We start from the raw sequence: 27,495 nt of genomic DNA on the forward strand, positions 1-27,495 counted from the left end.
ACTCATGAGTGAGCTTAGGATGGGCAATATTGTAAACCAAACTCAAGTCACGAATTATGTATTAATGCTACCAATCCACTTATACATGTGGATGAGATACACCAGGTCACATAAAACGTTCATAATATCTGCAGTATATAACTTAACAATGTTTTGTCGTAAGATAACATATCCCTTGAAATTATGTAAATTACCTGAATTTCGTACCCTGTAGTTTCAGAAATGACACTCCGAGTAAGCTCCATTTTAGTACACGTATATCTATCGCTCCGTGTTCGAAACTTTGCAGTTCGGTCGTCTAATTTTCTACTCCATCCGTAGCCATCTTGTCTTTACCCAAATTCTTGCTCACCTCGAGAACAAAGGCCTCCTCGATAGCACCCATCCTCTTAAAGACACGCAGCCATCGTTGTCCCCATCGCCGGATCATGGCTTCGCGATCGCTTGATCCGTCACCTCCCTCCATCAGCTCATCCTTGCTTCCACCAGCCCAGCTAATGAGAGCATCATTCATGGCGCGGAAAAGATCCTGAGTCGATTTTATCTCCTTAATGCGCGTCTCCTCATCGGTTTCGGGTGCAGCGACAACATCACGGCTGCGACGCGTGACTTTGAAAATCGTGTTAAAGACTAGCTCAAAGATGTGAGGTTCGGTGAGACTATCACCACCATCAGTGCCGTTGGCTGGCGTGCTAGCCACAAGAGCCCAGTCTACCACGGTAAAAGGGGTCAAGATGGAGTAGTTGACAAGTTTTTCGATGATTGAGAGAGCAGCACCAGGGTGTGCGTGCCAGTAACTCATGACGGCAGAGATAATTTGGGCGCGCGCCGCATCGGAGGAATTACCAGCTTCAAGTAATCGACCCTTGGTTCGCTCGATACAGGCAAGGACGTGGCTTAACGACTTGGAACCAACCCAGCAGACGGCGGTCATAAAGACATCTGTGCTGGCAACAATAGGGTCCAATGATTGCTCTGAAGCTTGTGTTCGAATGCTGTCGAAAAGAGGCTGAAACTCCTCATCTGGTGCTTTCCGTCTCAGGAGACTGGCGATTTCCTGGCCCTCCTTGGAGAACGGTGTTTCTGAAGCATGTCAGTAAGCTGCACTGGGCAATAGAACTCGATACATACCAGGATTCTGAAACTTGAAGTCGGGAACATCTTTCTCTTTCTCAGGGCCTACCAAGGGTAGATAGGGTTCAGGGAGGGTCTTCTGAATTCTCTGGGCAAAACTCAGTCTCACCTCCTTGTCGAGGGCACCCTTCAAGAACCACTTGCTGGGATGGGCATTTGGCAGTTGCGCATCATCGACCCATTCTGCCCACTTCCAGGTGAAGCCAAAATTACTGAGATGGTGGGAAAACCAATCCATGAACCGATAGCTCAGCTCCAGATCCATTTGAGGGCTGTTCCGGTAGAGATATCTTATAGCCCTACCAAGACTAGGGGCAATAGCGGCTGGTGCCAACTTGCAGGCCTCAGTGAGGACTGAATGGTAGTACACCAGCTTTCGCTCGGGCGTGGGCAGTTGGAACAGCTGCGAGAACACTGTATCGACAGCAACATCCTCTGGCTTCCATGTGTTTTTACCATCGGGAAAGTTCTTCAATTCATCAAAAGGAGTGGCACGCTTAACAAAAGTGCCGTCGGCGAAATAGCAATCCAGGTCCATCAAGTAGCGAGCCGTCACATTACGGTTGAAGTCCAAGATGTTGATCGTGTCAAGAAGGCCATCGCGAATAAGGGATGCAGCGATGTCGGTCACAGCTGGGACAGAAGGGATATCCTGTTGAGAGTAGACTGAAAAGTATATCTCTGGAAACAGAGGTCGGGGCCCGGCAATAACTGTTGCGGGAATGGCGATAGCGGGAAGCGCGTGTTTAGGCGCATTCGAGAGTTTGTCTTGAGCCTCGATATCCTCCAGTGGCATCTCCCAAGGTCGTGGCAAGCATGATAGTTCCCAGTTCTTGGCTGCTTCAGACTGGAGCTGCTGTTGGAGCAGCATACAAACACTAAGGGACGTGCCAGGACTCTCTTCTTTGCCCTCAGGGTGATAGGGATCAACAAGTACCTGGAGGGCATGAGGTTCGGAAGCAATAATGTCTGTCTTCTCCATCAACTCCGCAGCCTTTTGCTGAAATTGACCAGGGGCGGACACCATGATGTAAGGGATGGTAAGGAGAATTATCTTGACAATTTCGGTACCAATAGTCTGTCATAAGTCAGTAAACAGATTCAGATTGCCACATCGTTGAACTCACGTCGTCCGAACTGGCTGTTTGGAGGTCCGCAGCTCGACTGAATAGCTCCTCTAGGATGGGAAAGAGGCCATCCCCTTCCATCAAAGACTGCAGACAAGCCAGAAACTTAAGAAGCAACTTTACATCACGCCATTCGCCCTGAGCGATCTTGTCTGCTGTCATTTGCCCAATGCGAGCGAGGATCTCGTCAACGAACTCAGGCTTCAGGGTATTGATGATGTGAACAACGGCGGCAACGAAGGGCGTCTTGAGAGGCTGCTCGAGCAGAAGTTGCGTCACCAAGTCGAGAAATGTCTTGCGAAGATTTTCGTCGTCATGATTTTCGGCCACCATATGTGCAATGGATTGAACTTCTTCAGCCCATCTGCGCAAAGGAGAGTCTGCGATGCTCAGAAGCTGCCGTCGGACGCGCACAGGAAGAGGTGCCGAGTCAACCCGTCTTCTCTGATTTCGGCGATCGTAATGGTCGTCATCATCTACATAACAAAATATTAGCAGGTAAATTGAAGGGAACGCGACAGCTTCGCGTAGCTTGCATCGAGCTGAGCTCAGTGCAACACACCTCGATATCTTCGCTTGCGGTAGCCGCCTGGTCGTCGATCGTAGTCGGCCATGATGCGCTTCTCGTATTTGAAAACGTAGCTGCTTGTCGAATCTCAATGGTGGCTCGTAGTGATGATAAGTAAAGTTTGTGAGATCAAATGCGAGGCTGCGTCACTGCTAAAAGTTTGGGGGACATCCACTAGGGACGGAATTAAGTAGAGTGATATTGGTAGCTGCCCTGAGGTGCATGAACTAGCGTGGGATTGGAGCATTGTCGTACGAAGCGAAAAGTACCGCGAGGCTAACACGCTAACACCTGAGCTTAGTGTGAATGCCTGAGGCAGATATATGTAACCACTGACATAAGTCTGCTTGTGTTCCCAACACAGCTATGATTCAGAATCATCAAATAAACGGTTCATATGAGACCCTTCCTTTGGCGGTATTGCGAGGCTACAAAGCATGCGGCCAATTTACAGGCAGCCACTTGATTTCGAGCTTGACATAATATAATAGACTCGATACTCAAATTTTAATTTCTAGACATTGGCGATCACTCAAGTAAAATGATCCTCGAAGAGTACCAAGTAGAAACCAAAAAACATGGATTTTATCAACTTGCGCAATTGAACTCTATACATAAAAGCTGTATGCTTTCCAGAGACGTCAATTCAGAGCTCCCCACGTGCTTCAATGCGTCACGTCATTCATTCTTCTGCCTTTTATTTGTGATTCATAAGCAGTCCCTTATTCTTTATATCGTCTTGGACCATTGACGACTAGACCAAATAATGCCAAACTCCTCCACGTCGGCGGGAAAGCGAGAGTAAAATGCCACAGGGCCGTCCATGGCCAGCTTCAATTGATAAATTCGTTGCAGCGTTGAGGACAATATTGGTTGCCAGGTTATGTTCACCGCAGGCCATACCAGACCAAACCTTTTCAACCACTCAGGCATCCCCAACCAATCCCAGGATCGGAACCCTCTGGGCAACCATGGCAAAGGCATAACGCGGTACCAAAAGAAGAATTCAACAAATGTCATCATCGCCATTCGCAAAGCCAACCATAGCCGAATAATTGGGTTCCTCCCTTGAGACGCATACAATAAAAAAAGAGCACCGATCATCCTCATGCATCGAAACGTGGTCTAAAAACGTAATTCCCTGTGATATGCATCAATGGGGTTATCCCTCGTCGTGACTAGCCTTAAGGCAAAACTGAGAGCGGGTTCATATAAAGGGCACGCACAACGCCCAATCCCCTCCCTGCCGGGAAAGACTCCAACGCTCACCAGAACACACATGCCTTCTCATCTGGCCCTCGACGCCTATACACCGTGCCTTGTATCAAAGACCGACGCTATTAGCTTCAGGACCATGTAGCGCCTGCCCGCCATCTGACCCGGCCTTAGCCTGGGCCATCGCTCCCAACCACTTTTACTCAGCTCGGTACTGGGAGTGGACGAGGCAGGACTCTTCCACAGCCGCGGAGAGCCTGAGAAGGGTGTAAGCAAATGCAAACTACCCTTCGCCTCGACGCGAGGCCGGCTCAATCGAGTTTCGCCATCATCTCCTGCTCCGTCAAGGGTGTGAAGTGGTCGATATCAAGGCCTTGAGATGCTAGCACGGGTCGGATGTGTGCTGGAACAAGCTTTTGGTTCAGGCTGGGGGCGATTGAGAGTTCTGGATCATTGTTAGCTATCTTGCTGATGAAGGTGTCTGTGGAATCTCATCATACCATGACGGGTGAAATCGAAAAGTGCAGGGAGTTCACGAAGCTGGCCAGTGCCGTGTCGCGAATCAGGAAGCTTTGTATTGGGGTCCCGAAGTTCGTCAAAGAAAGGGTGAACCATAGCATCGATGGCTGACTGTCGCTCGGTTGGGGTGTACTCAAGGAGGCGGGCGATGAGGTCAATAGCATTGGCATCCGCCTTTCGGAAGACCTTGTTAAATGGATGAGGCTTGATCTGGGGGAACTTGTGCTCCATGTAGTTGGGGTTCATGGTTCGAATTTGTTCTCGAGTAGGAGTGCCCAGGACCTTGATTATTTCGACGAGCTGATCAATGCCGGACTCGCCAGGGAAGAGAGGTTGACCAAGCATCAATTCAGCCATCACACAGCCAGTAGACCACACATCTAGGCCGGTTAGCAAAGAGGTATAATTAGTATTCGTACAGAAATCTTACCGATCTTTGTGGTATAATTTGTCGCACCAAAGATAAGTTCAGGTGCACGGTAGTACCGGGAGCAGATGTACGAAACGTTGGGCTCATTAGGGACCAAAATTTTCGCACTTCCGAAATCGCAAAGCTTAAGGATGCCGCTGTTGGGATCCAGGAGAAGGTTCTGAGGTTTGATGTCTCGGTGACAGATGCCCTGGGAGTGAATGTATGCCAAGGCTCTGAATAACTGGTAGATGTACAACTTGACCTCCAGGATGGGCATAGTAGTTTTCATCTTGTTGAAAAATCGAGAGGCTCGGTAGACGGTCTCGGGCACGAACTCTTGGACGAGGTTCAAGTAAACCTCATCTTTCTATGAGGGAATTAGCGGATTGGGCGACGTAACTGGATGAGCAAGATCCCATACACGTTCACCATTGGAATAATAGAAAGCCTTCAACTGAACAATGTTGGGGTGGCGGACAATGCGCATGATCTGGAGCTCACGGTTCTGGATTGGAGGACACAATTAGTAAATGGCCCGGACAAGTTGGGTTGGTGCCTAGTACCTTGAATCGCTTGTCCTGAAGAACTCGTTTAATAGCAGCATCCTCTCCGGAAGGGGACAGCTTGGTCTGGAAAACAACACCGAAGGAGCCATTTCCAACAATCTTGCATTGCGTGTATTGCAGATCCCGAGTTTCTCCAGTCACTCCATCTTGGACCTTCTCGCGGATCACCTCTGCAATTGTGTCAGTTGAGCGGTCATCTATCAAAACAGGCACAGATTCAGGCCCAATGGCAGGGGTTGGTATACTAACCTCCCATCCGGAGGCTGTTGAAGGCGTTTGGCCGATGAGCCGACATTGTTTGGATGCGTATATCCTATTCGAAGCAAAAATGCAGGCAAAGTGGGCAAAGTCGCCGGGGCGGTTCAATGCAAGAGGGATGCTTTGTGTAGTGGGAGCCGTGATGGGCAAAAAGAGCGGGCCAATGTTGGTGACTTGATTGAAAGAAGCTGAATCGCAAGCAGAAGCTTGGCCGATGATGATTTCTTAACAAAGGTCTGTATTTGCGCGAGACGAGTACAGAACACTTGGATGACGATGGACGAGTAATGTCTCGGTCGAACAGGGTATCGGCACGGGCGCAGAGGGGCGACTCGTGAGGTTAATTCTGCACTCAAAGTTTGGCAGCCGGTGGATTTATGGCTGGTAAAACGTCTGCCGGCTGTCGGAATAGACTATTGACCGTATGTGAGCTGGAGACGGTGACAGGGACGATGCGCAAAGAATTGGCAAGGCCAAGGGTATCTGGGGAAACAAAGAGAAAACCGAGGGGGAGAATCGGTGGTGTTTTTGGTGGCACGGGACAGGCTGGAGGGGGGGGCGGGGCAGAGGGGAAGGGAGGGGAGGAAAGGGAACGGTGGGCGCGAGAAAGTGGGCAAGAGACGGGGTATAAAAAGCTGTTGGTAACGAGGGAAAAAGGACGCCGGGGGACAGGGCCTAAACATAGATCGAGTACTAATGGAGAGGTAGAGCCTAAGGTGGCGACGCAGGTGAGGGACGGACAGGCCGTGTTGGGTCGGGTCTCTCTTTTCCAGTCCCAAAGACAACTTTTCGCTGACTGAGCGCGTGGGTACAAGCCCGAATTGATAAGTTTTGAAGCAAGGCAGAGTGGGAAGAAGAGCGAAGAGGTTGAGATGAGGAATATGCGTGCATGCGTGCGGCAGGATGCGCTATGCTACCTACGCATGCATTCAGTGGCATGGATTTGTTTGGGTAGGTTTTGGATCGATTTTTTTTTCCCTCTTCTCTGTTGTCACCTGTTTCTGCACAGGCTGCTGAGGCTTATGCAAGGGTCAAGTGGTGAAGGAGCTTCTGCAGTCACATTGACCTTGATTGAATGAAGCCCAAACGTCACGCTTCCAAGCTTGAAAGTCAAGCACTTTGCTTTGGCGACCTTGAAAAAGCGCTGAGCACGAAGTGATGGATAGCCAGGCGTGTACTTGGTGCTAGGGGAGTGCGGGCATGGAGGCTGGCGCAAGGCGGGTCGGGGCGGGGTGCTGGTTAGATGGAACACACTCTTGACAGCCCGTTGACAGAATGCAGCCAGAGGTCAAGGACAATACGACGAAAAGCTGTTGCAAGCCAAATGTTGAGGGAGTATAAGACAGCAAAAGGAAAGTGAATAGGTGCATGAGGAATAGAAGTGCCAGTGCTGTAGTTCACGTGAAAGATATGTACTTACTGTGGTCCGTAATGCAATCGACACGGGCAGTGATGACGATGATGCACAGTTGGAATCGTGGAGTTGGTGACCTCGAGATCTAGTTACGGCTGCTAGCACTGACCGATCGTGAGATGCGTCAGATTTTCGACTAATAAGGAACAAAGTGACAAGGGCCTCTGATGTTTGTTGGAGAAGGGAAAGACGTAATCAGATTGACTTGACACGAGGCAGGGTGGTTGCTTGTGTTCATGTGAGTGCAATCGGGTGCGGTGCAGTACTGTGCTTTTGGCGGCGTATGTGGTGGTGCAGCGGCTAGGTACTGTGGCAGGGCCAGGCAAGAAGCAAGTCAACTTGAAATGCGGCGAACTATAGTATGAGACAGTGCAGACCCGACGAGGCTCTTGTTTCTGGATTGTCGAGTTTGACGAGGATTTGCAGAAAGCGTCGACGAACGGATGAGTGCACTACAGCAACAGAAGGCAGCGGCGGGAGCGAAGGATTAGATTGAGAAGCGGCTCGAGCGGACAGACGTAGCGCGGATGCGGCTTGTGATGTGGCCCAGAACGGAAATTGTCAAGCCAGTATGAAGTCTGAAAGCCCCCAAAGTATGCCAAGGGCGATAATTGAGAATAAAGGAATATGATGGCAGAGGAGGAATGCTTGACGTCCAGTGAAATGAGCTGAGCTGGGCTGGACTGAACTGAGCTTTGCTGCGATGGTGCTGAGCTCTGCTGGGCTGAGGAGCTGTTCTGAATGGGGCTTGGGCGCGAGGACCTAGTCTAATGTTGCGGAACCTGACTGGGAGAGCTTGGGTGGACCCGACCTAGGCGAACGACGGGTAGGAACCTAAGATGACACTCAAAAATCAGTGTCTCGGATGGTACTCTTTGACTTAGGCACCTGTACATACTGCTGCAGCTTGAGGTGGTTGTTGAAGAAGTAACTCCGGGGACTTGCGGGGCGTTTTCTGCTTAATCGATACAGAGTGACGGCATGGGCATGGGTAAGGATAGAAGCAAAGGTCAACAAAAACCTCTAGAGTTTAAGATTTAGGTCTGTCGTTAGCCTAAGATGGTTGTTTGTGTTGAGCAAGACGTGTAATGAAGTGGTTTGGGAAAGAGGGGGCACTGTTGGTGTGTGAGGGGTCAAGCAACAAAGCTGGAGCAGAGAGCGACAGCAATATACATAGGTTCTGTCATTCGTCTCATTACCAGGCAGACATGGATGTCTCTTGATACACTGCAGTTTCCAGACACGAGAAGCGAAAGATGCAAGCTATTCGGGACATGGGGCCTTGAGTCGTGAGGAATACGGATGTTGTGTGGGATTGCATGTAGGTACCTTAGGTTGGGAGCGAAATGGGAGGATAAGGTAAGTAGGGAGTATCACCATTTGGTATCCGTAACTGCAGGTTCGTTGAATTAGTACCTACCAGGCTTTCAACATGGGAAGCTTAGTACCTAGGTATAGCATTGATTTTTGGGGAAAGTAGTCACCAGCGAATGGCTCCAGCAGCACAAAGGATTGGGCAAGTACAGTTGTGCTGAATTAAGATAGCCATCTTGGATTACAAATTTGATGCTATTTGGGAATCAATACCACCTGCTAGGTGTCGAGCTGGGTTCAATTGGCACGAAGAAAAACATGAATGTCTTGTGAGCAACTTGACGCCCATTCAAGGAAGACCCGCAGTGTTGGGCTTGCTCATGTGCCCATCTTGAGACTGGTCTGGAGGCATAATTGGGAGGAAGGCCAGGTACCCAGGCGCTAAAGTCCGGCAGGCGAGAGTCTCCCTTGTCTTGCATCAATGAACCTGGCTCTAGCCCACTGAGCACCAGACTTGCAGAGTTGGGTAAGCTCGATGAGGTGCCGCAGGGTAAGGTACCTGCACAGTAGTCTGTACCAATCAGACAGGGACTCAGTGGATGGTGCTGATGTAGGTATGCTTGAATAGTAGGTACCTACCTCAAGTGCACAAGCAGAGCACCTTAACGTTGGCGCCATGATCTTCAGTAAATGTCGTTGTATTTTTATTATATATTTTTCGCTCCTTTCTATCCTGACAACCAAATGCAGCCGATTCTCTATATATCTGCAATTTACCTACCTACTTTGACCATAGAGTACGGAACAGGTTCAGATTGTACTGAACAAAATGATCCGGGTTTCTTTTCGTGCCAAAGGGGATATGTGCATTCCTCATGAAGGACAACACAAGCTCATATCATTTTTTGAGAATATTACGAATCATATTGTTCTATTGTTAGCCATCATGTAAGATCCAGTATACCTCAAGAAATTGAGGAAGAAGAAAAGTCCCAACCTGAATACAGCGGCCAGGAATTCAACGATAATAAACAGATACAAGTAGTAGGAATAGTAGCATGTACTGCACCGTCTGCACAACTACGGATAGGTTTGTAGGTAGGTTGGGAGGTCCCCTGGTGGGCTCGGCAATGTAATAAAGCATTGATCATTAACTGGCACCTGATGTCCTGAAGATACCTACAAGGGGTGCTGTCTTCAACACACGAGGCAATGATTGATATAATACTACAGTCTAACAATAGGTTTAGAAATACTCGCGGAACCCCGTGTGAATTTGAAAAGTCAAACTCGGATTGACTAGAACCGATCGCCCAGGGAGTATTTTAGGCCACATGATTTCTAAAGTGGTCTGGCCCAACTGAAGTTCAATTCGCCAACAACCAGCAGATGTCATGTCACCTCAACTCACTCTACGTACAGCAAATTGCCTCTTCCATCCCGCCTCATCTCAAACCTCCTCGACTCGAGATCTTTTATCCGCGCACGACGAAGCCAACAAGACAAGCTAGCAATTGTTTTGAGATATCCACTCGCCAAAGCTTGTCTGTTTATTGAGCCAGAGTGCAAGTACAACTAACTACATTCCCATATTCCGTACCTGGCAACAATTGTCCAGGGATTATCGTCGCTAGATCTTTAGATGCCCCAATGTTACCAGTCTTCAATCTATCGATCAAAAAGCAACGTTAGCGACTAGGGGGTTGTCGGACAGAGTAGAGAGACAGCTAACAGCCCCCGCAACTCCCCTAGCATTGGGCCGAATCCACCGGGTTTTCTTTCACGGTTGGTTCCCACCTCATGTAGAGAGAGTCGAGATGACGATGGACGCTTTCTTACACTGAGCACATGCTCCTGCGGGGCCGTGGCACGGTGAGGCTGGGTGGATCCCTGACGTCTGAAACTTTGGAACCTCGATAGATATCCAATGAAGCAGTGGTTAAAGGTTACTGTTGTTGTGCCCTAACGGTTCGTCCACAGGAGCCACCATAATCCTGATGGATATTGGCTTTTCGAAAGAGCTGAGGCCTGACTTGGATAGTTTGGGGATAGTACCCTCGAATAGATGCACAGCATGGACATCAGCTTGCCTTCGGATCTGTTCATCCCAGTGCAACCGCAACAGACAATTCCCGTTTCTCATGAGCTATGAAGTCGTCGGCGCCAGTGGTTGGATGGTAGGATGGCTGGGCGGCGATTGGTGGTGTCGAGGCTTGATTAAATGGTGGTCAATGTGGATACAGGGTTACTTAAGTGTCAACGCCAACGGTGATCTGCTTCAGGCCAATCATTGGGCCAGACGTCATGCTGAGGACGTCATTCTGCAAAGACCAACCGTCCGGATACAGTGCCGAAGTGCTTTATGCCCGCGGGCTCAGTTTAAAAACAACAACCAAGCCATGCGGTGTCGAAACGGAAGATAGATCTTGCACAGACGAACGGACGGGTGGATTTACCGTTTTGGAATGACAGGCGAGGTCACGCCAAAAGCCGATGCGGCCACGGCACATGGATGGCTAGCATCTCACCACGAGACCATGATCTTGATGACGCTCATCAAATAGCCTCCAAAGGACTCGAACACTAACAAACGCCCTAGTCATCCATCAAAAGCCCCTGGGAACGTCTCCACTTAGAGCATGCTGACCACAGAACCGATGGCGGCTCTGGACCACTCAGAGGCTCCTGGCAGTCGCGGAACCTGGCGAGGCATGCGAGCACCGTAGGAAGGGAGTTTCCCAGGTGGTGGGCAATCTTGCTAGGTGGGTGGAGGACTGCGGAATGCAGTCGGTCATGAGACCCCTCATATACAACGCTAATGGCCATGGCCAAGTTTAGGTTTGTGAAAAGTGCAAGGTGCATCTGATCAAACATGAAGGGGGGAAAAGGGTCCCTGATCACTATGGCCAATCATCAAAGTTATCAGAGCAAAGTTGAGGTCCTCACAAGTTGTTTTGACGACCTGGAACCAACCATTGGAGTCTGAAACCAATGAAGCATCGTTACTTAGTATAGCTGATTCTCCAAGTCGCCAAATGGAGGTCAACAAACACGCTTGCGGCTCAATTGATAGACTGGAACTCGGCAAATATTCCTAAAGGCCCGCCACGATTCACCTTGCCAAGTAGGGACTCTCCGTAATATCATAAGGGGATAAAACGTATCGTAAAATTGGGCTGGCCGCGGTGACACCGGGAAATGAATCAATGAGGGGTTTTCAACCTCCAATGTCTTGATATATGTACGGTTTCGCAGCCAACGAGAAAGCAACGCCACTAAACATGTCAGCATGACTTTGGAGGCGCCTTTTGGTTCCAAACATTGGGTCTCGAAGTCGTGATATCTCCAATTCTATGTCACCTGACATGCGGATGAGTGGACCTTAAAATTGGACAGGACGACTAGGATGGTTGCCGTCAATTTGAACGTCGTCGATCGAGGCCGATTGGCAAAATCAACGATGAGACGGCTACGGACCGTGACGACAAAATACAAAGTTCAAAATAGAAACCAAGCCATTGCTGGTAAATTGTCAGCTGGTAGTGAGGTTAGTGTTCAGCTAACTATGGCCAGCAGTGTCCCAAATTTACATGAACGTTGAGGGTTAAAACATAGATACATTCGAGACAACGACAGCAAGGGGCTATCTTTGCATATGTTGGATTTTCTGACAGCGCACAGCGCACCCAAATATGGGCATCGCCGCTGGATGTTCGGGAGCCATGCCAGCTGTCAGGATGATATCGAACGTTCGTATGTACACGGCTTGTATGGGGTGTTGCTATATCAGCCCAGTTTTCAGCCTCACTGTTAGCGCTCATAATCGAACTCATGCCTTTTTTCTGGACGTTTTGCTTGACTTGTCAAAGGGACTGGCATCGTCGAGTTAAAACTGAATGACTTAACTCCGAACCCGCTTTTAGCTGACTCTCGTCGATAATAACCCGGTATTAGCAGTGTGGTTCACGAGCTTGTTAGTGTCAGTCAACATATTTCAGTATAATCCGTACGTGTTCAGTTCGAGCCAGTTGTTATACCAAGTTCCCCCAACACCCCCTCGCACAACTCAGCAAGGGTTCACCAGCGGCTTTGGCGATCCACGGCACAAACCAAGTAGAGATCCGTGACACCCTACCCTTATGTAAACCTTGCAAGTGAGATGGTAATTACCCTTTTGATTCACCTGAGCTGCCGTTCCGCCTTACTGGCAGTCGCCATCTCGTCTGTGTCGTACGTGTTGCACCGGCGCGTCGAAGCTATAGTACCATTACATGTCTAGTGTAAATCGTTGTCCAAAAAGGCCGCTTTATGTTGGTTGTATCCCTGATGTATTTCAGGTTCTCATAGGTCTTCTTGCCAATGTATGGCAGTAGATATATGGCCAAAATGGTATCATTGTTTCACACAAAGCATCCTCACCATGGGACAAAACATGCTGTCTAGAAGCCGAGGAGTTATCAAAGCTTGAAAACAAACCCCTAGACTATAATTCTATTCCTCAGGGCTGGGGCCGTGCAATCTCAAATGGACCTTGACGCTTGAGCATATGAACAGCATGATGAGGCTGGGTTACATGGTCATCACGATAACAAATTGAGGACTGTAATCTGACTTCCATCAGAGAATATCACCAAGGTGACTTTCCCCTTCCAAGAAGTGAAACACTTGGAAGCTTGAACTGATGAGCGGAGAGCTACCCCATCGTCGAGCCGGTGAGCACATCAAAGTACTATTGGATAGCATGCTGTACAGACTCGTTAGATACTCTGTTAGTCTATGACAGTATCTAAAGAGCCCGAGACCTCCTTCAGATATCCTGGAAGAATGAATTTATGCTGCCCCGTTCAAAGCATCGTTGAGTCCTTCTCGTGCTGACATATCCTTCTCCTACGCCAGCCCATGGTTTCTGTCGTCAAATTATTGGCTACGAAGCAAACTCAACACTCGGTCCCGGATATATTTCGCCATGTATGAAGTCTCCCGTAAGCCTATTGGATGTTTATCGCCGGTCTCACTCACATACAGGCGTTACTGTTATATCGCCACCGGGGCAAATTGTAGAGCGTGGCTGGAGTTGGCAAGCGTTATTTTATTTCATTGCCAGAGGCTTCCATTGCTCGGTAATGCACGGTTGACATGGTGTGCAGTATGGTCCAAGTATATGTTCGAATGCAGGCAGTGATGCTGCTTGTCATATGTGACTGCAAACCGGGGCTTTACCCAGGTTCCCCGGTTCTAGAGTTTTCTTATAGAGTATGTACCCATGATCTGACAAATATAATAGAGTAGTCTCTCGCATTCCCATATCTGCCAGGGCTTCTTTATTCTATACTACATAGGCGAATGATGAGGATATGATGACTCTGGTTGGAGATCAATGTGCATATCCGCTGCTGTAATAAATGGTCTATTGATTGATTCCCAGCCATGAAGCAATGCTCATCACATGGCCTTCCGTAAGCATATGTACCCCCCAAGAAAGATAACTCAGCCAGCCAAAGGGCACACTCATCTCATCAGTCCTACGGTAACAGCTCACGGCCCCCCTGACCCCTGTGCACACGCTTCCCTATCCAGCGACGTGCATCTTCTTGATCCAAACCCTGGCCATTCTCCAGGTACAAGGCATCGGGAGACCACAGCGTTGTATTTGCACGACCGTAATCCTTGAGATTTTATCCTTATTTAACCTGAATGTGTATGTATGTAACATAGCATGAGCATGTGCCCTATCCTGGACTGCTCTGAGGCAAGTCCTGCCAACGCAACATGTTTGGATGAAGTATCAAGCCTGGGATATCGAACCACGCCTGAGTTGACGCAGCGTTTTGGTCATGTTCAGCTGGCGTACGAAGACCTCTATTAGTTTTTAGCTATTCAGGAGTGTCTGAGGTATTAACATGATGCAACCGTTGCAAGCAATAGAATCAGAGCTTTTTCTTAAATTGGTTCATTTGGCCCTAGCCCATGGCTGTGCGGGTGTCAGGACAGACTTTGGCTGCTACAGGCTGGTAATACTGTCGACGTGCTTAGGTAGTGAGGTAAACTTCCAACCAGAATATGTCCGATCTGACAAATAAAGTCCCGAGACTTGCCAGGTCACATTGGTGTAGTTGAGGCTACCCTACATGCTAGGATATGAATATCCGTCTCTTATGATGAGCTCATCTCACGTTACGTATAGCTAGCGACATAGCATTCTATAGCAACAACCCATAACCGCGACGAAGCAAAGGACTCATGGTGCCGATCAATGCTACATAGATTTCTTAGCCCCCCTTTGAGCCGAGAAATGAAAGAATTGTGAAGTTAGGGCCTCTTTCATCGACTGGAGCTGATAAACCGAGCTGCATGTTGAAAGAAGCAAGCAAACATGCCTATCAAACATAACTTGTCAACACCAAGTGCCTGATCATTAAACACATCATGATCAGTATGTTGGGCCCCGAGGCGCCACACTGATGGTGACGTGGGAGTGTTACTTGCTGAGAAGACAACAGGCAAGAAGCAGCCGGTATCTCTTAGCCAAACATGTGAACTCGTCCAGGCGGCAAGATTTACAAGGCTAGTCTTCATCGTTGACTTTGTCGGCAACCATATCCTTGGCAGTGTTGATAACCTTCTCAGGAGGTCGTTCGACATGCTCAGCAGGAGTTCCAATGCCACTCGGGATAGGGGACAGTTGTGCACTCACAACTCCGCTGCTAGGAACCGGAATTTTGATATCTTGAGGTGATCCAGGTACGATCTGGGGATCCAGGCCAGGAATATGTATACGCTTAGCCTCATTCTGATATGCTGCTGGGATGATCTCGATGATCTCGTCGCGTGGAAAATTGATGACTGGGATGTCAGTGGTAGAGCAGTGCATTAAATAAGCGTAGAGAACTCGAAGCACCGATTCGTGGGCAATAATGAGAAGGTCGTGCTGTTCTCGCTCGAGTTCGAGAATGATGGGCTCCAGGCGAACAGCCAGATCATGGTATGACTATTGATAATTAGCATTGAGAAGATGACTTACTTCACCAACCCGTAGTTGAAGCATACCTCTGCACGCGGATAACGGTGGTGGTAAGGGTCTAATTCGTGCTTTTCGACCTCATCGGGGTAGATCTGGCGAATCATACGCTCCGACATCTTCTCGCAAACGCCTGGGTTGATTTGACTGAGTTGTGTTCGCTGACGGACCTTGTAGCCTTTCTCCTTTAGGACGTCAGAAGTTTGCACCGTACGCATACGAGTCGATGTCCAAACGGTGAGTGGCGGTAGAGGCACATCTGGACCCCCTTCCTCGATGTTTGTCAGACGTTCCTGCTCTCGATGCTTCAAAAGAGCCTCGGACATTTTTTGGGCATAATCTCTCCCCTCTTGAGACAGAGGGGCATCGGCCTTGTACGAGTCTTCTTCTGCCGTAGTACCAGCCCGGGCGAAGAAGGTTTTCCGTGATTTGATGTGCAGGTTGGTGAGGTAGAAGACGATTCGGTGAGCAAGATAATTGAAGCTGACGTTGTTGTAGAAGAACTTTTCCCCGGCGTTGATCATCTTGATGTAGTTCAATTCCTTCTCATTCATGGTTTCAAATACGGGAATCTTCATCTCAATTCTCTGAAGGTATAGCTTAGCGGCTTCATCAGGTTCCATACCAGCGAACTGCAGTCAACATTCAGCATTGGTCATGGTTGGATCAGGCAGATGGTATGTACTCACGTCTGGGGACGAGATCTTGACATTTCTTGCATTCTCACGAAGGATGCGTTCATCATCGACAAAGGACTCGATGAAAAGAGTCTACTGCGTCAGCGATTGCTGAGACCCGACAAGATGGGGTGATGACTTACTTGAACATCGTGCTTCGCAAATTCCTTGGCTAGCGAACGCCGTCCATTAGCAGTAGGGTTTACTGCATCGTAAATGGCGACCTGGCCGTTGTCGTGATTCAGCCAGGAGTATATGTCTTCACGGCATTTCTTCAGGATTTTCTGGCGGAGAATGACAGACGCAGGCGACGCGTTCGGGAAGAAATAATCATCGGGAATAGATCCATCGGGGCCAACAGTTGCTCGACGGTAGTCGCCGAGGTGAAAGATACGAGACTTCACACCAAGCCACCCCAAATAACGTGCCATGGAAACGCATATATGTCTGGAGGTTGTTAACTTGGACCAGGCATAGAATCATTAAACTTACGTTTTCCCACGTGCAGGTGGTCCAACCATGACAATTGCGATGCGGCCAGAGTGAAACAATCGGCCAGACATGGTGCTGTATAGCTGAGCCGGGGCCAAGTCTTGACCATGAGGAATATCATGAATGGCATCAATAAATGTAGAGCTCTTGCGACGGTACCGAGGGGCATTGGCCGCAATCTCGGCGGTTCTGTCAACATCAGCTTCATCGCTTAACAAATAACGAAAAAGACATCTGTCTTTGGCCAAGGTTCTAAGAAAGATGGGGATCGACATAAAGCAACACTCCAAATCACAGGGTTCCGTGATTCTAGGAATGAAGATGGTATCGACTTGAAGTTGAAAGATAAGGAAATTACCTAGGTATCTAGACACGGGGGGGAACGAGTGAAGAGAAGAGATGAGAAAGGATAGCAACATACAAAAGAGTATCCATCTTGTCTCTCGTCGGCGATGCCTATACACGATGCTTGTATGGCAAGATTTTTGAGAGGAAAGACGAATTCGAGAACCCGAAGACTCTGCTGAGGCTGAGCCAAAACGGACAGTTGGCGGTAATTTGGGAGTATAGAGACAGTTCAGGCTTTCGTTGGGTTCAGATAAACACAGTTCTATTGGCGGTAGAGCGACAAGAGGAGGACTGCCGCGCCTTGTTTTTGGCGAAGCCCTCAACAGCCTCGATCGTTGAGTGTGATGGATCTTCAACAAGGGTGAGCCTCAAGAAACAATTAGTGGCAGAAGCCGGCCTTTACCGGCGGGGTCAATATTTAAAAGCGAACAGGCCGGTCGTCTGATGCTACTACGATGGAGCCTTGGGTTGATCAGAAGGAAATTTCGCGTCTGAGGTGAACACGATAGAGACAACCTAAGTGAACATGAGGAACGAGGAGCAGAAAGTAGCAATCGGTTGGTGTTGAAGAATAAGGTAGCACCTAGTTATGCCACAGGGAGGGAGCTGGAGATCAGGTGCAGGTACTCTCCGAAGTATCTATACCCACAAAGAGGGGACGTCATATCTCAGATATGCGTTGTAAAGAATGCAAGGCGAACCCTAAATCCCTGAGATATAAACCCGCCGGAAAGTATACAGTACATTGCACTACCAGAATAACGATAACGCCGCTTCTGGCGCAGCCTACCTGATACACAGTGAACAGCTGGGATGCTTCTGTAGGTATCCGTACTTTCCTTTGATTTATCCCCCTCCAGCTGTAGGGTACCTTATCCTTGGGCGTTAGGCTGTACTAGCCACAATCTCTCGGGATGGACAGTTGGAGACGCCACAGCCGACTCGGCATCATAGGTGGCTCGTGCTCCCCACCCAAGAGCTGTCCAAGCCAGATGAAAATTATTCTCCATCTCCATCCAACTGCGCTCGTCATCACGATCCTGGCGTTCAGAGGCCTCGGCATTCAATCGCTTTCGAGGGTATTTTAACAAGTCCTTCTATTTCACTAATTTCGCATCACCAAATTTCGCTCGGGCTGGCTGATCGTCCACCGTCGCTGTCCACTATCTCTTTGTTCGCACCTCTTCCGACCTCTTCCCGTCCTCGCTTCGGCGCACCTCAGTCACAATGGCCTCCGCAGCCGCATTGGATCCCGTCAAGACGGCCCTGCTTTCCAATCCCATCGCTAGCGTTTTAGGAGATGCCCTCAACTCGTTTAACGAGCGAAGGGCCAAATTAGGCCTTTCCAACCCAGGAACTATCGAGAGTCTTGCCAAGGAGGTTCAGCGCGATGTCTTCCTCAACAATTACATGTTCACCGGAATGCGTGCCGATCTCACAAAGATCTTTAGCATGGCTCCTCTCTTCCAGGTTTCCCACCAATTCGCCATGGGAGAGCGTATTAACCCCTACACATTTGCTGCGATGTACGGAACAGGCAAGGTAAATACCATGAGCCACGGTATTTCTGCATAGTAGGTCGCTGATTCATCGACAGGTCTTTTGCCAAGGTAATCTGGATAACGAGGGTTCTCTCTCCGGTCGATTCAACTGGAGATGGTCCGACAAGTTTGTATCCAAGTCTCAGATCTCCATTTCTCCCGGTGGTCAGGATATGGCGCAGTTCGAACACGAGTATACTGGCAACGATTTCAGCGCATCCCTCAAGATGCTGAACCCTTCTTACCTTGAGGGTGGTGTGACTGGCATCTATATCGGAAGCTACCTCCAGTCTGTTACTCCCAAACTCGCCCTAGGTCTTGAAACTCTCTGGCAGCGACCTGCCCTTACCCAAGGCCCCGAGTGCGCTGTCTCTTATGCTGCCCGCTACAAGTCCGCAGACTGGATCGCTACCGCTCAGCTCCAGGCTGCTATGGGCACCCTTAACACCTCCTACTGGCGACGACTCTCGGACAAGGTGCAGGCCGGTGTTGATTTGAGCCTCGGCCTCGTTCCCTCTGCAGGTGGCCTCATGGGTGGTGGCCTTCAGAAGGAGGGCGTCACCACTATTGGTGCCAAGTACGATTTCCGCATGTCTACTTTCCGGGCTCAGGTGGACTCTAAGGGCAAGCTTAGCTGCGTTCTGGAAAAGCGTGTTGCACCACCCGTTATGATGACATTTGCTGCTGACATTGATCACTTCACGGTTTGTGCCCTAATTCTCATCCATTCGACCGTGTATTGACAACCACTCTAGCATCAAGCCAAGATTGGGTTGGGTGTCTCAATTGAGGCAGCCCCTGAGGAGCTCCAAGAGCAACAGGAGTCTCTTGGCTCCCAGCCTCCCCCTAACATTCCCTTTTAAGCCCCGAGCTTAAACTCCTCTAAAGTCCGCGACGACGCGGCACTCCCCGCTCAAATGAGTGATATATCTTAATGATCGCTCAGCTGTGAGCAGGCCAGGACAAAGTTTCGACCTCACCCCAAACCCTTCTCACCACACTCGATGTCTTATTAGTCGTCCTCTTCGTCTCTGGTGATATCATGACTTCCCGGCCCGAGGGAGGTGGCCTGGCCAGCATTAGGTCCCGGTCCAACCCCTATGTGCTTGGAAGTTGAGTATCTGTGTATATTATTGTTGTGGACTTGCATCGTCCTGGTCATGTGTATGAATTTCCTGCAACGCACATTACGGAGGGACGAAAAGTCAGTCATCGCACTGTTCTTGTTTTTAAATAGTTTTGAACGAACTCCTCATCTCGGCGCTCATGGCGGCTGCGGTTGTTTTAGTTCGACGTGTTGATGAGTCTGGATGAGCTGGTGAATATCAGGGCAAGCTACGAAGAGATGGCCTCCCTGCTCATGTATATGTGTACAAGGAAATAGACAACTTGAAGCTACGTCTTTCGCCTTCTCCTGGGGTATATGCGAGAAATGGTCATGGATTTGTTTGACTGCTTTTCGCACAATGTCCTTCAGCACAAATGGTAGACGTTATCACGGGATATTTGTCACCTGAAAACATTTTGAGGCTCTAAAATCAAATATGAAGGCTTTTCTCGCCATCGGCGTGCGGTATCATCTCCGATTCTTGTGCTCATTATCTCATACATGCGTGTATCATGTTCGAAGTACCCCCTAAACTTCGAAAATTAGCCTTGCGACAACAAATTGTCACAACCGCCCAAAAACGCCTTGCTAATTACCAAAGTTCTGTTCATTTTTTTCTTTCGCAAGACCAATACGGGGAAAATAAAGGAGGTCTTCATAGGGCACCAACATCACAAGACCATCTCTGCGTAACCTGCTGTCCAACTTCATACTAACAACAAAGTCGCTGCGTTACCCCATCCCTGTTCATCTGTTTAATCCCGTGCCAGTTCTTCCTTGTAAATCGAGACTCCTATAGCTATGTATGTCCAAACACCAGAATGGCCGTAAGTATGTGAAGTATAATCTAATTGCAATCTCTCTCGTAACGTGGTTATCGGGATGACGTAACAGGATGACTGCTACATCACTGTACATTCTCGTTCAGGTTGGTCGCCGCTCTTATTCTTTACTTTGTCTTTGGATTTGACCCTCTTATGTCCATGTTTATGACCATGGTGACGATGGTGATGCTGTTCGGGCTCTGGTTCGGCGAGTTGCTCTGTTCCATCCACGGCATCCTTTGATTCCTTTGACTCTTTAGATATCTCTGCCGTCAAGACACCCGTGGAGTTGGCAGAAGACATGCCAATGCCATTGGCTTCATCTTTGGGCTCCGTCAAAGGCTCTTTGCTAGGCCGCATGAGACCGCCCAATCTGCTCATCGAGAAACTAATGCGATTTTCTCCATTCTGGCTACTGGGCCGACTTCTGTTAACCAATGTGAATCTAGATGCCGCGCGTGATAACCTAGATGCTGTCGATTCTTCGTTAGGCGTGACAGCTGGAGAGTGGGAGTTGGGGGTATGTATGGTCGAATCGGTCCAAATAGCGCTGGGACGCCGCGAGTCCCCAGCTAAAGACCCCGGGTTGCGATCGATATCTTCGCTTCTCCGTGGTCTTTCGCCCTCCATAGAGAGGCGAATACTTGGTGGTTTACTAGACAAAAGTTGTGAGTTTTCCAAGGTCGGTGTACTATCAAAATAGCCTTCCTCCAGACTACCCAATCGGTTGCTTCGTGAAGGAGTAGGAGGCAATTCAATGCTAATTTTCGAATCATTGTAGGAGGGCGGTTCTGTCTCTGTCTCATCCACAGATGGAGGCGAGACTTCGACCATCGGCATAACCTGATAGAACAGAAGATAAGGCATTTCCTCCTTCAATGCTGACCTGATATCTTCCACATAACTGACTCGGTTTTCGATCTGGAGGTCATCGAATTTAACCCATTGTGCTTCCTCGTAATCCGGTGGGGGGTCGAAATTATGCCGTCTATTGTCTTTCAATAACTTAGGGGCCACTCGGGCGAACGAAACATAATGGCCACTTTGTAGCGAGTCGCCCCGGTGGCAGATGACGGACTGTAGGACGAGCTTATAGTCCGTGTTCAGAACGTTCATATCTTCCTCGGCCTTGGGTTCATCGGCTAGCATGAAATGGGGTAGTCTCAGACTATCGGGAATGTCGATAAAGGTATTGTGACGTTTCGGCTGGCCGGACTCAGTCATGGCGTAACGCTTGAGACAGATGCCAACAACAGGCCTTTGCTCAAAGTTCAATGCGACCTCCGTATTATTTCTGGGCTCACTGCTTGAAAGCGCATGCCAAGCTGAACTATATATTAATATTCATACTGGGCTCAATGAGGTGGCGCAAACTTACGAATTAGACGAAAAAACTGCCAGGCTGGAATAGTAACTGCTTTCACAACTGTCGAGCCTTTCCTCATAGCCTTTTGAAGCATTGTGACATTGTCTGGGGTAGAGGGGCGACCGTCTTCATCCAACACTACGCGCTGGATAACGCTGGTTGACCTCGTTCGCATGCTTGGCTTGTTCTTCACTATTTCCACAGTCGTAACCTCTCCCTCTTCTTCATCATCAGGAGTGCTCCCGTCCTTGACATTGGGATCTGCCAGCAGAAGAGGAACACCCTTTTCCGAAGTTGGCGTTATCTCCAATGGTGTATTTACCAAAGGGGATGTTGGTGTTGATGCTTCGCCGCGTTCTTCAGTGATGATGCGAATTGTATCCCTATGCTTGAGTGTCGGTGTCTCACTTCGACTCTTCTCTTCTACCCCGAGCTTCTTCCCGTCTTCGCTATCTCGCTTAACGTCTACCTGGGCGTTGAAGTATTCTTCGAGGCAGTCTTCTAATTTCAGACCCTTCTCCTCAGGATCTGGCGGTACAGCCAGATTCAGGAGACGCTCGTAAACAACCTTGTGGTCGTCCTTGTCCTTCTTGCCTTGGTGGAAGAGATCGACTTGCAGTGAAAGTAGAGGTAGCTGTAAAGTTTCTGTTATGAAAGCAAAAGCCTCCGAAGTGTCTTGCTGTTCAAGCATCCGTGCATCCGACCATCCACAGTCAGCCAGAGCGTCCTGTATTAACTTGGTCTGTTCAAATGTTAGTTTGAACATCACTGAAATCGTGCCTATGCCACTCACCATATCCGTATGCACTAATTTCCCCGTCCTCAACATATTTACCCACATCCGCAAAAGATTGACGAGTTTGTTGCGATTGTCTTCTTCTGGGAAATCATTCTTGAGCATACACTCGAAAGCATCAATTTTGGCGAACATTGAGAACAGAAGTGCATCAAGATAGCAAGTCACATTGCCACGGTTCTCGGCACCCACCATATCCACGCTGGGATCATATGGGACAATGATACCCGCTGCAGCCTTTTGCTCCATATCGATAAACTCAACGGTCTTATTGGGGTCGTGGTCTGCAAACTTGGTTGCCATGATGTCGGTAACATGGTCGGCGGTGACATTGGTTATGTTGAGCTCGTCTAGTCGGCGTAAAATGTCCTCGATCTAATAGAAGGCAAAGTTAATGACACGATCCTTCATGCTGTGATTGGAATCGTACTTGTGCGGTATCCTTCTCTTTCTCTGCTTCTGCTTTTGCTCCCTGTTTTGCGCTGTCGTTTTTGAACAAGGCCATGAAAGCCCCAGCGGAGAGTGGTCGAGGCTGGACAGTTGTTTGTCAGAATACTCCATCTTGGACTATAACAAGCTCGTTGCTGGATGCATTTCCATAGACCGCCCATCAAAGAATTCCCATCCAGGCAATAACGTACCTTGTTTTTGTTGCTAGCGCTGTCAGGAACCGTTGGGACAACTGGCGCTGGTGTAGCCGACTTGGATCGCCGGCCATTCTTTTCGCGCTTGCTGAGAAACTTTCTGGGAAACTCCTTCATGGTGTTTGAATAGCAAGGGAGAGACGAATTTATCGATCAAAAGTAAGAGAGGGACTCGTCAGGTTCAACGAGGGAGAAACAAGCCACAAGTCTTCATTATCGGGGGCGCATCCGTTGTTTGGGAAGGGTCGGGAAGTGGCTCGAGTGCGACGCGCGATGGGTGAGATGGAATTGTTCGGTTTACGGCTTTCAAGTGTTCGACAAGCGAAGGAATCGATGGAGGAAGAAAACACAAAGCAAGTGTTTCAAGCTTTAAGAAGAGAGAGGGGTTTTCAGCTAGTAGGAGCAAGAGAAAAAGTGAGGAAGCTGAAAGATATCCTTCAGTTGGAGGGACTTGTGTACTTGAAAAAAAAGGCCGAGACTGAGTGATCAGCAAGGCAAGTCGGGCGTCGGAGCGCAAGTCTCAATGGCCAAACAGCCCACGGGAGCTCTTGTTGAGGGGCTAGAGGGGGTGACCTGAAGGTTATCGTACTAAAATAGAAGGATAGGCACCTAGGTTGATAGTGGCGGGGGTGGGACAGCCTCTGAGGTAAGGTTTAAGGTAACAGTTGCAGGACCCCTGTGCCCTGTCAATCCTGTCACTCCCGTCGGTAAGGTACTTAGTAAGGAGGTTTACTTTTTCTTCCCTGCCTTTTGTCTACCTATGGAACAAAAAAGTGGGCAAAAGGGTTTGTAGCTTAGTAGGTATTATTCAATTGCCTCGAACAACTAAGGTAGGTACACTTCAACATTACACTTCATTGGCTAGTGTGACCAGTTCAACGGCGCTGATATCCTTTCTGTTTTTCCATTCCAGGCCGGTAATCAATGGAGCCGATCCTAGCCAATTTCCGCGCAATAACAAGGACAAAAACGGCGGCTTTGCAGGGCGAGCTAAGCCAACGAGGAAGTTGGCAAATAGATTATGAAAAAGTCAAGTGATTTACAAATTACTGAAGCCTGGCCAACTCAGCTCTAACATTCACACGTGTTATCATGTGTGATGGAACACTCGTCTGTGCATCAGCTCCCCTTCTCCTGATGGACCCTAGGTATTTTGGCCACAGCATCATTGTACATGTGTAGTAGGTTCTGTAATCTTATTCTCTAAATCACCTAACCCACTCGATTCTACCTTGGCTAAACTCAGCCAGAATTATTGTAACACAACAGTTCCACCAAAACACATTTTGTAACAGCTCCAAAAGGGAGATACTCTGCATCATTCGGTGGCTTTGCATTGCCATTGTTACCATGATCGTCATCTTACTGCACTTCGTCACACCGTCAGCCCTTCTATAATCGTCCGTCTGGCTCTATAGACTTTAGGCTGAGATGATGCACTCACATCAGGGCTACAGGCACAACAGAACTGGTGACCTAAGAAAAGCGGACTATGCAGGCGTGTGAGTATGTCAGGCACAGCTAAATACCTAGGTAGACGCATTCGATCGAAATTGGATCTCTCATTCGTATCTGAATACGTATGCAATTAGTCCCTGCGCCAAATGAACCAAAGGTCCCTCTAGGAAACTGAAGGCTCTTCGGTCTGGTGCTGCGTATCATTAACCACAACCAGACGAGTTCCTGGTGGCCCGGGGAGCCTGATCTAGGCATTGCCTGACAATGCCTGTAAATCTTTGATCGTGACGTATAGGCCTTAAAGATTACTAGACCGCTCCTCTGAACATCTACTCCAGCAGTTAGATCGACCACTGTGTCGGATGTTAAGTACCCCATGTTTGTCCGACAACGTATGGTTGTTGATGCTTTCGGGCCGCCCGTTAAAAACCTGGTCCATTGGGAAAGCCACCTACCTGTATCTGAACTCGGTCGCCAGATCGGTCCTTGCTCTCGAGAAGGACGGAGATAAACCGGGTCGACGGGACCACGGGCATCCCGCATCCAGCTTTTCGGGTCCGCTGACTTTGCTCCATGTTTTAAGGCATCTACCTGAAATACTGAAGTACGTCGTCGGACTGTTGCATAGTCCGAGACCGATAAACGTTGGTGTAAAAAGGAAAAGGACTCGGGCAAAGCGATATCGTCCATTTACTCAAGGACAAGACTATTGGTGGCATCGTAATTATGCTCTCTTGGACTACTAATACTAGACCTGGTTTTTAGACCTGGGTAATGGAGGGGTGATCGGAGTGCTTCGGAAGGGGTGAGATGCTCAGGACTGAGCAATCAGATAATAAAAGCTAGCTCAAAGAGAGCAGGCTCAATTACCAAGCTTACGTATTCAGAGTAAGGTAATTTGTATAGGACGATCTTCTTTTACTTCTAAACATACTTGGGTATGTAGGAAAATGAGAATTAATAGAGAGTACCTATGTTGACAATGAAATCCGTAAGATTGCAACTCTGGCCACAGATCTTGAAATGAGTATTGATATTACGCTTTCGGTAACAGGAGAAGGGGAATCAAGAGGACCAGGTTTCGATTCAGTAATGAGATTTATCACAAGTCTTAAATAAACATGAATTTACTTACCTTACCCAGGCATTCCTCAAACGATGTACGGTGTAAGAGTACAGCCACAATTTCTGATAGGTACCTCATGTGGCGCAGCCAAGCGCTAGCCGCTTAGATGGAAATTTCCAAATCCACGCGACGACCACACATCTTTTCGACGACGAGGAACTCCAATCTACGAGCCCATGATGACCACGGTACGAGAAGGAGCTCGCATGGCGAGCTCATTGGGACGAAGGCATCTGCCTCTGAGGACAGGTTCCGTTTGTGTGCAGCGCTTTGTCTCGACCGAGGCAAAGAAGTCCTCCGCTCTCGCAGATCTTGACAATGCTTCGTCTTTTGCGACAGGTTCTCCCGACGAAGCGGCTATCCAGGCCTTCAATTCTAGAGAAAAAGCTGCAGAGACGGGCAAAAAACTTCCCGGCAATAGGTCCGTAGCCCAATTGCTCCCTTGACTGAGCTCGAGTTGATTGACTTGCTATAGATACCAATACCATCCTCCCAAATACTACCGTGGTCCTCTACACCCCGTTCAGGTACCCAAGTCCTCCGATCCGACTGCTCGAGACTTCGTTCCCGGTCCTTTCAGCTTCCCTCGATTAAAGCACACATACGAAAGCACGATTGCGCCAGATCTGATCGCCATGACATATCAGCATACCCCGCCAGGTTCAGAAGTTCCTGTTTCCAACAAGGGTAACTTGAGGGAATGGGACGAGTCTTCGCCTTACCACAAGAATCGACCTCGCCGAGGACCTCGAGGTGGTGGCTCTTCAAGGCTAGGCTTAGTGGAGCGCCCAATTGAATGGCACAACGTACCTGATATCGAGGCTATCACTATCAACTCATTCGCTCCCATGGGTGCCCAGAACAAGGAGTACCTGCACGTGTGCCGTGCTGTTATCCAAGCCATCTCTGGTGCCTTCCCTGAGGTCACAAGAGTCAAGCATGGCGTTGTTCAGTGGGGTGTCAGGAAGGGTGACAAGACTGGCTGCAAAGTGACGCTGAAAGGTGCTCAAGCTTACGACTTCCTTGATAAGCTCATTACTCTGGTCTTGCCTAAGATCAAGGACTGGCCTGGTATTGATGCTACTACTGGCGATAGTGCAGGCAACCTGGCGTTCGGTATGAAGCCCGACTGGATGGCATACTTTCCTGAAATCGAGTTCAACTACGACGTGAGTGCTTATACACTAATCAAGACAAGGGTGAGCTAATCATGAGTAGATGTACCCTGCACGACTGATGCCTGGATGCGATATATTCATCAAGACGACTGGTACATCAGATAGGCAGGGCCGTCTTCTTTTGGAGGCACTCGGCCTTCCCTTCTATGGCAAGGCTAGGCACTAAATTACGGTAGGTGTCGTTGCAAGGCGTTGGAAACAAATGTCAACTCTAAGTAGTTGACATGTAGCATAGATTCATGTACCAAGACGAATGTATCATAAATGAATATTTAAAATTCAGGGCAGATTGCCTATACCATTCTATTTTAGTACCCTCCGGGGTCTTCATCTCTCTTGCCCACGCCCTGTGCTTCAGCCCAACGCCCCAACTCCGTCCCAATGCAACCGTT

At 48.8% G+C, this 27,495-nt stretch overlaps 7 protein-coding genes across 7 annotated transcripts; 2 read left to right on the top strand and 5 right to left on the bottom strand.

Moving 5' to 3' along the window:
- Positions 1-298: 298 nt before the first annotated feature.
- FMAN_04174 (uncharacterized protein) lies at positions 299-2,875 on the bottom strand (the record flags this gene model as incomplete). Its single annotated transcript, XM_041829146.1, has 4 exons — positions 299-1,083; positions 1,132-2,212; positions 2,262-2,737; positions 2,824-2,875. The coding sequence occupies 4 exons, from the start codon at positions 2,873-2,875 to the stop codon at positions 299-301; spliced, it is 2,394 nt and encodes a 797-aa protein (XP_041679938.1).
- A 683-nt stretch (positions 2,876-3,558) lies between these two features.
- FMAN_04173 (uncharacterized protein) lies at positions 3,559-3,933 on the bottom strand (the record flags this gene model as incomplete). Its single annotated transcript, XM_041829147.1, has 1 exon — positions 3,559-3,933. The coding sequence occupies one exon, from the start codon at positions 3,931-3,933 to the stop codon at positions 3,559-3,561; it is 375 nt and encodes a 124-aa protein (XP_041679939.1).
- Positions 3,934-4,355: 422 nt separating this feature from the next.
- Positions 4,356-5,836, bottom strand: FMAN_04172 (putative glycogen synthase kinase 3 alpha; the record flags this gene model as incomplete). Its single annotated transcript, XM_041829148.1, has 6 exons — positions 4,356-4,489; positions 4,545-4,943; positions 4,994-5,342; positions 5,397-5,480; positions 5,539-5,711; positions 5,791-5,836. The coding sequence occupies 6 exons, from the start codon at positions 5,834-5,836 to the stop codon at positions 4,356-4,358; spliced, it is 1,185 nt and encodes a 394-aa protein (XP_041679940.1).
- A 9,256-nt stretch (positions 5,837-15,092) lies between these two features.
- Positions 15,093-16,785, bottom strand: FMAN_04171 (uncharacterized protein; the record flags this gene model as incomplete). Its single annotated transcript, XM_041829149.1, has 5 exons — positions 15,093-15,515; positions 15,575-16,177; positions 16,235-16,315; positions 16,366-16,669; positions 16,715-16,785. The coding sequence occupies 5 exons, from the start codon at positions 16,783-16,785 to the stop codon at positions 15,093-15,095; spliced, it is 1,482 nt and encodes a 493-aa protein (XP_041679941.1).
- Positions 16,786-18,289: 1,504 nt separating this feature from the next.
- Positions 18,290-19,466, top strand: FMAN_04170 (putative mitochondrial import receptor MOM38; the record flags this gene model as incomplete). The annotated part of the gene is made up of 3 exons (XM_041829150.1): positions 18,290-18,604; positions 18,660-19,307; positions 19,359-19,466. The coding sequence occupies 3 exons, from the start codon at positions 18,290-18,292 to the stop codon at positions 19,464-19,466; spliced, it is 1,071 nt and encodes a 356-aa protein (XP_041679942.1).
- A 1,147-nt stretch (positions 19,467-20,613) lies between these two features.
- FMAN_04169 (uncharacterized protein) lies at positions 20,614-23,458 on the bottom strand (the record flags this gene model as incomplete). Its single annotated transcript, XM_041829151.1, has 5 exons — positions 20,614-21,860; positions 21,914-22,643; positions 22,695-23,072; positions 23,128-23,229; positions 23,339-23,458. 5 exons carry the CDS (start codon positions 23,456-23,458, stop codon positions 20,614-20,616), a joined length of 2,577 nt encoding a protein of 858 aa, XP_041679943.1.
- Positions 23,459-26,104: 2,646 nt separating this feature from the next.
- Positions 26,105-27,269, top strand: FMAN_04168 (uncharacterized protein; the record flags this gene model as incomplete). The annotated part of the gene is made up of 3 exons (XM_041829152.1): positions 26,105-26,346; positions 26,401-27,094; positions 27,144-27,269. 3 exons carry the CDS (start codon positions 26,105-26,107, stop codon positions 27,267-27,269), a joined length of 1,062 nt encoding a protein of 353 aa, XP_041679944.1.
- Positions 27,270-27,495: the final 226 nt, after the last annotated feature.

The sequence above is a fragment of the Fusarium mangiferae genome, assembly GCF_900044065.1.
Source record: "Fusarium mangiferae strain MRC7560 genome assembly, contig: FMAN_scaffold003, whole genome shotgun sequence".
NCBI classification, from domain to species: Eukaryota; Fungi; Ascomycota; class Sordariomycetes; order Hypocreales; family Nectriaceae; genus Fusarium; species Fusarium mangiferae.